Here is a 13390-nt window from a genome sequence, read left to right as displayed (position 1 = left end):
GCCTGAGTTGGGGAAACGGCGAAGGAACTACCAAAACCTCTCAAATCAAGGGGAATTTCATCTCGACTAAAAAAAATGCAATTATTTTTACGTTTATAAACTGAAACTCCGAGAGAGAGAGAGAGAGAGAGAGAGAGAGAGAGTCGTCATATTCCTGTACCGTCAGGTTTTCGTTTTGGACGTGTACAAACTAGTGACACTGTTGGCCCTCAGGCCTCGGTAGATTCTGTCACTCTCATTATTTTACGCGTATTATTCAGGTAAGCACCTTATGAGTAAGGCAGTCTTGGAAAGAGGGGAATGACATTCTGCCATATGGTGGAAGGGGTGAATGGGGCAAAAAAGGTTAAGAATCGCTGATCTATCATAAGAGAGAGAGAGAGAGAGAGAGAGAGAGAGAGCAGGACCTGTCCCATTCCTGAGATCCCTCCTTGAGTGTTAACAGATGTTATAAAAATATAATACTCTTGCAGTCCAGTGTGATCACTTAGTCTTAGGACCGGAATAGCTAGAGCACATTTTCCCTGTGGCACCGGTGTGCCTTACCCTCATGCATTTTTTCGTTCGCCGGGTCGCCGAGACTCGTGGCAAGAGTTACCAAGCGGTGCCCAAATTATCGTTTTCTTCCCATTAAGGTGTTTGCCAACGGATAGCTAGATAGAGATGGTTTGACCATGTGGACGAATAGGAGTTTCAGACTGATTAGGAGAGTATGTGAGTGAGGTACTGGGGACAGGGGAAGAGGGAGACTTGGGATGAGATGGATGGGTTGGAGAGGTAATGGGGAGTGGGGGGGGGGTAGATGATTTGGAAAGGGCAGCCTGATGGCAGGGGGCAATTACATGGAGGCGAGTTTTTCTGGCCTTCCCTTTTGAGATAAAAGTGTCTGTCAATAGGCCGGTTGGTATACAAACACTAAGCTCATGGGAAGTCAGTGGCTAGCCGGTTTCACAGACACCTCAGGAACAAGAAGGAAGAAAAGGGGCATGGGCTTTTAGTGAAAGACGGAGGTAGCAGGAGAGCATTATAATCGGTGACATGCACAGACAGTTCGGGAGGCTGAGGCTGAGAAAAGGGGCACCAGCCCCTTGATGATTAATATATATATATATATATATATATATATATATATATATATATATATATATATATATATATATATATATATATATTTATGATGGTAATGAAGCATGTGTCAGGGTTAATGGGCATCTAAGTGAATGGTTCACAATCAGTGTGGGCGTGCGACAAGGTTGTGTGATGTCCCCATGGTTGTTCAATGTATATATGGTTGGAGTGATGAGAGAAGTGAAAACACGAGTAATGGAGAGGGAGATGGCATTGGTAATGAATGGTGATGGATGGAATATCTCAAATTTGTTGTATGCTGATGATGCAGTACTGCTTGCAAGTACCGGACAAGAACTTGGTAGGTTAGTGCAGAGTTTTGTTGATGTCTGTAAGCGTCGTGACTTGAGAGTAAATGTAGAAAAGAGTAAAGTGATGGTTATTGAGAGAGAAGGTGACTCCCAGTGCAATGTAACAGTTAATGGAGAGAGACTGGAATTGGTGAGAGAGTTCAAATACCTGGGTAAAGTGATAGATAAGAGAGGAAAATGTGCAAAAGAAGTTGAAAGTAGAGTGACACAAGGAAGAAAAGTAACTGGTGCAATGAAGGCCTTGATAAGAAGCAGAGGCTTGATTGCTGCAGTGCACGAGGCTTACATGAAGGAGTGTTAGTGCCAACTTTAACATATGGATGTGAGACTATGATGTGGCATGAAAATGAAAAGTCAAGAGTAAGAGCAGTGGAGATGGGACTGCTGAGGAATGTATGTGGAGTACAGAGGGTGGATAGGATACGAAATAATGTGATTCGTGAAAGATGCGGAGTGAGGAAGTCGGTGGACACCAGAATTGAAGAGAGAGTACTGAGATGGTATGGTCATGTGGAGAGAATGGATAACAACAGAGTGGTGAAGAAGGTATATTTGAACGAATTCGAAGGAGGGAGGAGGCTAGGTAGGCCAAGGAGAAGGTGGAGAGATATGGTGGATGAATGTGTGAGGAAGAGAGGTTTGGAAGTCGGTGAGGCTAGGGAACTGACAGGAGATCGAGCTGGCTGGATGAATTTTGTGAGGAGATATGCATGATCAGGGATTTTTGGCACCCTTTTTTAACGTGGCAGCGTCTGGATTGACTCTGTCGGATACGATATGTGAAGCTACAGAACGTGGTGAATGTTTTTGGCGTATCCGATAGAGCCAGGATTCCGGGGGCGTGAATGATGAGTGAATGGAAGCGTGGCCCATTGGATAGGGCAATTTTGGGCTGTCTGGACATTGCTACTCCGCACCCTGCCCTTGGGTGGGAAAGGAGATCCGGATGATATATATATATATATATATATTAATCGAGGCGAAGATACACTTGACAGACGGTGATTGGCTGATTGCTTCATGTCCGAATAACATCGTTTAATGGCAGATAATTACTAGGTTTCGATTGACATTATCAATACTTATTTATTTGAAATACAACGATGTTATTAGCGCATGTTGAATACCAACCTGTCAAGTGCATCTTCGCCTCGATAAAGAAAAAAAAAAGTATAATTGAACTACCTGACGACGATGTCATCTTGTAACTGGATGGCAAATGGAAAAGGGGCGCGAGCCCCATTGAATCCTTCTTGTACACGCCTCTGGTGAATTTACGATGTGGTAATGCACGAAGCTGAAAAAGTTGCAAAGCTATCTGACATTACCTTTTTTTTTTTTCTTTTTTTTCTTTTTTTCTTTTTAACACTTGCTCGAGCTCCACACTTTGCGGGGGGTGGAGAGAGCCGACTTTATCACGGTTCTCACTGCATAAAGTGGTGAGTAGCTGTGCGATAGTTTGCTAATAAGCTAGTGCAAGTGTGGGTGATAGTACGATACCGAAAGTCGAGTGGATTTTAGGCGATCATACGACCTTGATAACGAGATTCTGCTCGCCTTGATTCTGCGTTGCAGGGCCTGCATAGTAGATCTTATCGTACTGTCAAACTACATATGGTACTTTAATGATTTGAAAATAACTTACAATAATTTTCATGGTGAAAAATATTAATAAAGACCTATTTTTTTCTTGATATAATAAACAGATCGATGTCAATAATTTAGACAATTCAACAGTTGTGAAGTTGTAAACACGGCGCTGATGCAGTGGCCACCTTGCCTTATATAATCACCTCCAGCTGCCCTCACTGAGATGACATTGGAAAATGTAGCCAAGTGAATATGAAACGAAACTTGAAGTATCGTATAATCTTAGTGAACAGAGGTATTAGCTGTGTACACGTACTGGTGTGAAGTGTCAGCCCTGCCAACCAGGGTAATGAGGTGCTCTACGTATTTATTATAGCATTTATCGTGACCATTAAGCTTGCAGAATGGAGCAGGAAGACGAAAACATCTCCCTGCTGCTGAACATGGGGTTTCCTGATGTGCGGGCCATCAAGAGAGCCCTGAAGCTAAGTAATGGCGATGTGAACGAGGCTGTGACCTTCCTGACTGAGCAGCCACTACCGTCCTACACCACGGTGGACGACCTCAGGGATGTGGAGATGGCAGACCCTCGCCCTCCTGGATATGATGAGGTAAGTTAACAGGACAAATTTGCAGTTTTGGATAAGGTTGTACATACAGTATGTTTTGGACGAACAAAACTACAGGGATGTTAATTTGGCAGAGTAAAAATGAACGAAAGTGACACAGGGATTGGAGCTGTTTTCTTATAGACTTACATTCTCAGGGAAAATTATTATAGTACTAGATACATCTCAGGTGATTAACATTAGATTTTCAGTGAAAAAATACTGGAGAACAAATGACATATACCCACTTAGTAATATTACAGAAAGCCGACTGAACGCCCCCGATGGCGTGTTTACTGCCAATCCCGCCAACTGGACATGACATCACACCAAAACAAACTCAAATGTATTCAGTTTAAAACCATAAATAACAGTGGAAGCCTGACTGGAAGCAGTGAAATCTAATTTGAGGCTTAGCCCCCCAGAACCCCAGTGATTATAACTTACATAACCTATTGCAAACTAAAATATGCATTACGTAAAACTTGCACCAAAGTGTTATCATGTGTTAAGCGTGTTTGTTCATAATGGCACAATCATCATACACCCATGCATTGGTGAAGGTAGGTGCGATCATAAAGCAAATATTTATATAAACTGCACAGAAGACATCCATTAAAATATGATACAGGTTAGTAAAACCGCTCAGCAGTTAAATTAAATCAGTTCATATTCCATAAAATATAAGATACATGCAGTATTACAGTATGGTACATGTAGTAATGTAACCTCCTTGTATTTATTTCCTTTATTGCCATTTCTTTAGCGGGCAATCTTACCATACCCAGTGGATTTGTGCTATCATATAGTGTATGTCTGTATTTGTTGTTTTGTGTTCAAATAAATATTACCGAATCTTGCTCAATATACTGAAAGGTGGATTTTGTTTCCCAACTTCCCGACTGGATGCTGGGTTAGGTTAGGTTAGATGAAATTATTAGGTACAGTTAAGCTAGGGTAGATAAGGGTAGATTAAATTATTAGGTACAGATAAGCTAGGTTAGGTTAGGGTAGATTAATTTATTAGGTACAGTTAAGCTAGGTTAGGTTTAGTTAAACACTTAGATTAGGCCAGTTCCTTCCACCATTACTAATATTTCCGATCAGATTGTCGTAGTTATATTATGGTTATTATTCATTTGCACAAACTATTGATTTGTGATATGGTGCTTAAAGAACAAGTGATGAAAAAGAGGACTTATGTACCTAGAAGGAAAATATGGAAGCTGAAAAACCAAGTAGTAAGGGATGCCTTCTATAGCGAGTTGAGGAGAGTGGTGGCTGAACAGGGAGCTGTAGACAGAGGTGTTAATGAACAGTACAGAGTCCTCAAGATCAATTTCTTGATAGTTACTGATGTAACATGCGGTTGGACAAGAGGACCACCAAGACATAAAGTAACTTGGTGGTGGGATGAGGGTGTAGAAGCTGCAGTTAAGGAGAAAAGAAGGCTTTTCTAGGAATGGAAGAAGGGTGGTAGCAAAGAGGAATATTTGGCTGCCAAGCGTAGGGCTAGAAGAGAGGTATACAGGGCAAAGTCTGAGTCACAGAGACTATTACTAAATAACCTAAATCATGGGGAAAGGAAAAATATATTTAGGGTGGCAGGTCAAGTGAAGAGGGATAATCGGGATATTATAGGTGAGCAGTGTGTGAAGAATGATGAAGGAAGGGTAGTGGTGAACAGTGAGGATATTAAAGATGCATGGAGAGAGCATTATAACCGGTTGTTGAATGAGGAGTTTGACTGGGACAGGGAAGGTTTGGAGCCAGCAGATCCAGTGTCTGGCCCTTGGCCTTTGATTGATACTGCTACTGTGAGTGAGGCAATAGGCAGGATGAGGGTGGGGAAGGCAGCAGGTGTGTCTGGGTTGACTGCCGAAATGCTGAAGGCCTCAGGCGATATAGGGGTGAGTTTAGTAACTGACCTGATAAATAGGATTATTTATGAGTGTGTTGTCCCAGATGATTGGCTGAAGAATGTAATTGTAAATGTGTATAAAGGGAAGGGTGATGCCCTGGAAAGAGGAAATTATAGAAGTACAAAGCTTTTAGATCAGATAATGAAGGTAATGGAGAGAGTTTTAGAAGGTATGATTAGAGAAAGAGTGGATATTGATGAGATGCAGTTTGGGTTTATGCCAGGTAGGGGGACCACTGATGCTATATTCATTGTTCGACAGCTTCAGGAAAAATATATTGGTAGGAGAAGGGATCTTTATTTTGTTTTTGTTGATTTGGAAAAGGCCTTTGACAGAGTCCCTAGAGAGGTGGTGGGGTGGGCAATGAGAAAGCTTGGCTTGGAGGAGTGGCTGGTTAGAGTGGTTATGGCTATGTATGTGATGCTCACACCCAGGTAAGAGTGAATGGAGATTTGAGTGATGAGTTTTCCGTGAATGTTGGTGTGCATCAGGGGTCAGTCTTGAGTCCCATGTTGTTTATCATGATACAGTACTTGAAGCCCTTCCACATGACTTTAGAAACGGACTCCCGTGGGAGTTGTTGTATTTTGATGATTTGGTGTTGATTGCAGAGAACGAAAGGGAGGCGGAGGAAAGGTTTAGGAAGTGGAGAGATGGTATGGGGCACAAGGGTTTAAGGGTAAATGCAGATAAAAAAAGTGATGATATCTAGGGTTGGTGGCGATACTGTCAAAGACGAGGGAGAGTGGCCATGTGCAGTTTGCCACAAGGGCGTGGGAAGTAATTCCATCTTGTGCGGTGTGTGTGATAAATGGGTGCACAAGAGATGTACCGTAGTGGTATCAGAGGTAGACCGCGAGATAATGGTGATTTTATGTGTACTGCGTGTCGGGGTGAGCAGGTGGAGATTGTCAGATGTGAAAGGATTGAATTTGCTGGTGAATCTCTTGAGTGTGTGGAAGAGTTTTGTTATCTGGGAGACATGCTGTTTGCTGGAGGTGGGGCTGGAGCTAACTCTGTGGCTAGGGTGAGAAGTGGTTGGAAGAAGTTCAGGGAGCTCTTGCCTCTCCTGACATTGAGAGGACTCTCCCTACATGCTAAGGGGTCTTTGTATGCAGCATGTGTTAGGAGTGTAATGCTGTAGGGTAGTGAGACCTGGGCAGTGAAGGAGGAAGATATTCGCCGGCTCAGACGTACAGAAATGACAATGAATAGGTGGATGTGCAGTGCGTCCCTGGGTCCAAGGCCTGGAGGGGCTGGGTTTACGATGGAAGAGTTGAGAGGTAGGATGGGACTGGAGTGTATTGGTGTTGTGATGAGGAGAGGTAGATTGAGATGGTTTGGACATGTGGAGAGGATGGGGGATGATAATTGGGTGAGGAAAGTGAGAAGTGTTAATATTGGGGGTGGGGTTATGAGGGGTAGACCGAGAAAGACATGGGACGAGGTCATTAAATGTGACCTCAGGGTTAAGGTGTCATAAAAGACTTTGTAGTTACTTGTAGAGAAGTATATTTTAGACTTGTGGTCGAGCGGCTTTTATATCTTGTAGTAGCTTCCCCACCAAATGTCATGTAGTGACAGGAGAGGTAAAGAATAGTATGGGACTATTTTTATTTGTCTTGGAAATATTAAACAGGTCTCTCACACGGAATGAGTATAAGTCCCGGGTAGCTACCTCCCTGTCTCGCTATCTCTCTCTCTCTCTCTGTTCTAAGGCTAATCTCCGTCTCGACCTCTCTCTAGGGTCGCTTGTCTCCTTCCCTGTTTCCTCTTCTGTGGCTAATCTCCGTCTGAGCTCTCTTTCCTAAATTCTGGTGTAGCAGGGGTGTGTCACGTGTGTTCCTCGTGGATGGACTAGGTCTTTGTTCACGAGAGGACTGCTGACAGCTAACTGCATCATCTCCTTACTGGCTGCTGTCGTCAGCTTTCCTCAGTGTTAAGAGTGTGTAAGCACGTTTAGCACTGCTCGATTCTCGCAGACACAACACCTTCTCATCATCTGACTCCCTGCTTCTATCTGTCTCTCTGTCTATCTATTTATCTATCTATCTATTATGATTTGTAAATATAATATGGGGTCCTACCACACTGCTCGGCCGCGCAAAAATGGCGTACCATCGACATTTAATAGTTATAATATATTAATACATACTACATACACATTATAATGAACTTATAAGCTAATTAAGTGAAATATATAATATTGTAAAGTAACATAATATTGTATACATATAATATTTATAGTAAATAGTGATTATTCAGTAATAATACATTTTAAACAAGTTGTATACATATTTGAATAAATGCAATGGTTGTTGTATAACACTTTGTAAGACGTGCATGTACAACAGACGTACGCATATAATTGTGCAATGGTAATACTGCTAGGTTATACATTACATATTTGAGTTATCACTTTAGTAATGTCCAATATTTCACCTAACTTGTATGATGATACTGGTAATACAGAATTGTGCTATAATTGTATGACTTATAATATTGTACTAACATTGTGGTACTACATAATTGTAACATTTTATGAATTGTTACAAAATATTGTGTTAATGCATAATTGTGTTGGCCTTATAATTGTAGTTACATTTTGTTAATGCAACTATTACATAAGTGTCTTGGCCTTATAATTGTAGTTAAAGTTACATAAAAGTTACATCTTGTTAATGCAACTGTTTTGTCGTTACATAATTGTTACATATCATTTGTAGGTACATAATTGTAGTTAAAGTTACATAAAAGTTACATCTTGTTAATGCAACTGTTACATTAATTGGTACATATTGTTTGTAGTTACATAATTGTAACAAGTGTAACATAATGTAATCGTTTGTCGTTACATAATTGTTACATATCGTTTGTAGTTACATTATTGTAATATGGAGTAACATAATTGTAATAACTGCAGTCCTAACATATGCTGCGGTCGATGATAGTGATGATGTGCCATGCCACTTGTTTGTGGAGACAACAATTTGCTTTTTTGTTTGTAGTTTATGTGGTATTTTGACATATGTAGTAACACTTACACTTATTTTCATTTGTTTGTTATGTGATCTTACTCTATTTCTCTTTTTTCCTTCTCACTCTTCTTTCTTTCTTTCCTTTCCTTTTTTTTTTTTTTTTTTTTCTATAGTTTGTTTTTCTTTGCTTGTGTACGCTTTTTCCATGTTCATGGTTGCATAATTACTGGCTAATTTCCTTGAGATACTTTGTTAAAGTTTAGTTTATATTGCACAGAGATTATTGAAAATGATATTATATAGTCCCATATTTTATTTTGTATAAAATATATATATATATATATATATATATATATATATATAATAATATATATATATATATATATATATACACTATATACAGTATTTACTATACACACTGACTTGTTGTTCACCTGTACCTATCGTGAGTAATATGTGTGTCAGCACTGTGTGGAAATCATTGTCTTCACGATTGTGTTGAAGATGTTCACTCTTGCTAACGGCATTTGTGTTGGCCATTTTTTTTTTTCTCTAGTTTACCTTGTAACTTAATTTATATGTTTCCACTAGGTAGCTTGAATTAATAAATGTTTAATGCAGTTCTTTTAATTGCTCACTGAGTAACTGTGATGGTATATTTTCTTTATTACTTTGTAGATGTACTAATGTATAGTTGTATATATGAAACACGTATTTTATGTAGGTATAAATGGTAACACTCGTTGGTAGTAAATAAATGTTATAATAAATGAATGAATATATACAGTGTAGAATATTTATTGTTGGTGCAAGTATTTAATGATTGAAGTATGAAGATAATTGAAGTAGGTACTGGTATATGAATATAAGTTGTAACTATACAGCACGTTTTATATGTTTGTGCAGAAGCTTATTGTCTATCACTGTGTATTGTATGAATGAAGTAACTATGTAACTCACTAATTTTTACTGTGGTGGAAATGGTGTGAGTGGTGTTGCACGTGGTGATAGTGTTGTCCTTCGCGGGTTGATTGGCGTGTTGTCGTCTCAGCACATGGTGACGTCGGCTTCCCACACTGGTAGCTGTGGTGAGTGAATGAGTAGCGATGAGTAACTTGAGTGAAGACGGGTGAGTAAGATGAGTTATGAGTCGTGTCTCACTCTTCGTTTGTTTGTTCCGGTTTTCTATGTCGATGTTTTCTTGGTCCTTTTCTCTAGTGATTTACTCATTGTGGGATGAAGACTGCCGCTACTTGTAGGTGCGTGTAGAAGATTATACAGACGACGTAGAGTTGTTAATTGTAGTTGATTGTAGATGGCTGTAGTTCGCTGATTCGTCGTAGACTTGTAGACTATTTGCACTGTAGGCTGTATTTTGTAGGATTCAATGTAGAACTGAAGCTAATCTTGTAGTTTCGGTTGCTTTTGTAGAAATTTGCTTTTAATTCGGAGACGATGTCCGCAGATTTGCTGGTTTGTCGTTACGCTACTTGCAAGGTGTCGAGTGATCTCTTGACCTCTGCATCAGCGTAATGATCTGGGAGACGGAGGGGGCTGGATGGAGAGAATACTGTCAGGAGCTGATGTTGTTGGTTGTTTTCAATCTTGATATTTTGTAGGAATTTAATGTTGATTCGTAGACGAGGTTCGTATACGTTCGCTGCTACCAAATGTCATAAAGGACCAGTCTCTTCGGAGGCGTGGGTTCGAATCCCACCGCTGCCACCAAATGTCATAAAGACTTTGTAGTTACTTGTAGAGAAGTATATTTTAGACTTGTGGTCGAGCGGCTTTTATATCTTGTAGTAGCTTCCCCACCAAATGTCATGTAGTGACAGGAGAGGTAAAGAATAGTATGGGACTATTTTTATTTGTCTTGGAAATATTAAACAGGTCTCTCACACGGAACGAGTATAAGTCCCGGGTAGCTACCTCCCTGTCTCGCTATCTCTCTCTCTCTCTCTCTCTCTCTGTTCTAAGGCTAATCTCCGTCTCGACCTCTCTCTAGGGTCGCTTGTCTCCTTCTCTGTTTCCTCTTCTGTGGCTAATCTCCGTCTGAGCTCTCTTTCCTAAATTCTGGTGTAGCAGGGGTGTGTCACGTGTGTTCCTCGTGGATGGACTAGGTCTTTGTTCACGAGAGGACTGCTGACAGCTAACTGCATCATCTCCTTACTGGCCGCTGTCGTCAGCTTTCCTCAGTGTTAAGAGTGTGTAAGCATGTTTAGCACTGCTCGATTCTCGCAGACACAACACCTTCTCATCATCTGACTCCCTGCTTCTATCTGTCTCTCTATCTATCTATTTATCTATCTATCTATTATGATTTGTAAATATAATATGGGGTCCTACCACAAAGGTACTGAACAGGGAGGCTGCAATGGATCGTGCAGCATGGAGAGCCGCCATTAGGTGACCAAGGCCGACACATGCAAGCATGTTGGAGCCTTTAAAAACGAAACGAAAACAATAAATGAGGCCTCAAAACACTCGAACTAAAATATCAAATGGAACCAAAAAAAAAAACACACACACACACCAAAAATAGGAAACAGCAATAAAGGAAATATTTACCACCCCCTTTTTTGATAAACCAACATTTAAAAAAAAACTAGCATATACGCCAATCAATAAAAAATAGCTAATGGTAAAAAAATTATCATTTAAGCCAAAAACAGAATTATGAGATTTTGATAATTTTTTTCTGTAATTTAGACAGTTCTAAGATACTTTCTGTCTATTCCATTTTCATTGCAAATTATTTATACTTTACTCTTGAAGATAACCTAACCTAACCCAGTCTAACCTTCCAAGAGTAAAATGAAAATAATCTGTGATGAAAATGACATAGCTAGAATTAAAGTGTCTTAGAATTGTCAAAGATACCAAAAAAAAATGGATCAAAAAATCTCATAATTCTGTTTTTGGCTGAAATGATAGTCCGTCTATGTATCTGTATACCTGGGCTGCTTCCCTCGAAGAAAGGGCGGGGTAGCTGAGACAGGACGACACACTCCCAATTTACCGTACTCATCCACACACACACATTTATTCGTATGATAATAGAACCAGCATAGCCAAAATAACAAAGGATCCTGTCAACCCTTCATTTCAATCGGAAATTTGGAAATAGGGCATCACGGACGCACATATTATTTAATGTTGACAGACCCTTCATCCTGCCCTCCTGGCTGTTACAAGGATGTTTGGTTGGGTGAATTTGCAGAATCAGAGGCAGAGATTTATTCTGATGTTTTTTCTAACTAAACTAACTCTGACATCTTGAGATGTCAGATCCTTCATCCACCCTCTTGGCTAGGTGAAGGTTGGTTGGTTGGGCAGATTTGCAGTTTTGGACAATTATTGTATTTATTTATTTATGTATTTATTTTTAATTGATCTAACCAAATTAACATGCAGTCTGCTTAGTATTCTGTCTACCTAAACTATCCAAACTGACACAATTAATCAACCCAAACTTACCTCATAGGGAATGGCCGGTTAAACATGCGGTAATACTGGTTGGTACACTGTATTGGAGAGAAGAGTAATCATTCATATTAATGCTTGTTTAACTGTACCCTAAGAGAGAAACAGAATTTTCTAATGTATTTTGGTATGTTCTATTGGTATTTAACTGTGAATTTCAGTGGTGAATACTGTACCGGTATCTGGTTAGGAGAGCTCCCATTCATACATATCATTTTATTTTTCCTTTATAAAAAGTAACCAATCATCAGAGTAGTAGAAATTAAAAAGTTATGGAAATTCTTAATTTAGAAGTTACTGATTACATAATAGAACCTCATCAGTTTTTACACACAAGCAAAGCCTAAGTGGACTTAACCTAATGATGAATTTCCTCAGCCCATAGCCATGATACCGTTTCGTTTGTTTTATTTCATTTATAAATGCTTCAACATGCTTGCATGTGTTGGCCTTGGTCACATAATTGTGGCCCTCCATGCTGCTAGATATTTGCAGCCTCTCTATTCAGTCCCATGTCCTTGTCCCGTTTTTTTTTTGGTTTACCTCTTGCATCCCTACTCTCAACATTAACATGTCTCACTTTCTGCACCCAATTGCCATCTCCCATCCTCTCCACATGCCCTGATCATCTCAGTCTACCTCTGCTCATCACAACACCAATACACTCCAGTACCATCCTTCCTTTCAACTCCTCCATCGAAAACCTGGCCCCCCCAGGCCTCATATTCAAGGATGCACTGCACATCCAGCTAATCACTGTCATTCCTGTATATTTGAGTCTGCGAATATCCTCTTCTTTTACTGCCCAGGTCTCACAACCATACAGCATTACACTGTATTGTATTATATTTGTTATTTCTTCAGAATTTGGGTATCATAAATGAATTACAGTGATTAAATTTATGATACCATATTCCCTGTCATTAACTTTAGACATCTGTGATTGGGAGCTCTTCTAGTTTTTCCTTTAGTTTCCTCTTTGGAATACCTGTACTGTAATTGTTTTTGCTGACATCAGTGTCCTCTCAAAATGACAGTTTTAATAGGAGAAAGATCTCTTTTGAACTAAACCTTGGCATCTTTCAGACCCAATAAATCTGTAGGATATCACTGCTGGGTGGTATCCATATATTATACCATAACAAAATATGGGGTGATGTGTGGAGCTTACTATGGTACCGGGTATCCCAGCTAACTGGGTGGAGAGATGCAAATGTGGCGTCCTTCCATGAATCAAACTTTCACACTCTTCCCCACGTCTTGCTGTGGTGATGCACTGGGACATCGGTTGACTGCATGGGATGACCTGGAAGGGGCAATTGCTTGCCTGTGATTGTTAGGTCTGCTTGGCTAGAAAGACAGAGGTT

At 40.0% G+C, this 13390-nt stretch overlaps 1 protein-coding gene across 1 annotated transcript in view; it reads left to right on the top strand.

Annotated features, from left to right (window-relative positions):
* Window positions 1–3433: 3433 nt before the first annotated feature.
* LOC145401023 (ubiquitin carboxyl-terminal hydrolase 24-like) overlaps window positions 3434–13390 on the top strand; it is a 98764-nt gene continuing 88807 nt past the window's right edge. The window contains exon 1 of the mRNA XM_080273395.1: window positions 3434–3640. Coding sequence (XP_080129521.1) covers window positions 3434–3640 — 207 coding nt within the window. The remainder of the gene's footprint in view (window positions 3641–13390) is intronic.

The sequence above is a fragment of the Coenobita brevimanus genome, chromosome 54 (genome assembly GCF_032717465.1).
Source record: "Coenobita brevimanus isolate Jiangsu-jjx chromosome 54, ASM3271746v2, whole genome shotgun sequence".
In the NCBI taxonomy this organism is placed as follows: Eukaryota; Metazoa; Arthropoda; class Malacostraca; order Decapoda; family Coenobitidae; genus Coenobita; species Coenobita brevimanus.
Note: the sequence above shows the minus strand (reverse complement) of the source record. Positions and strands in the feature narration are given on the sequence as shown.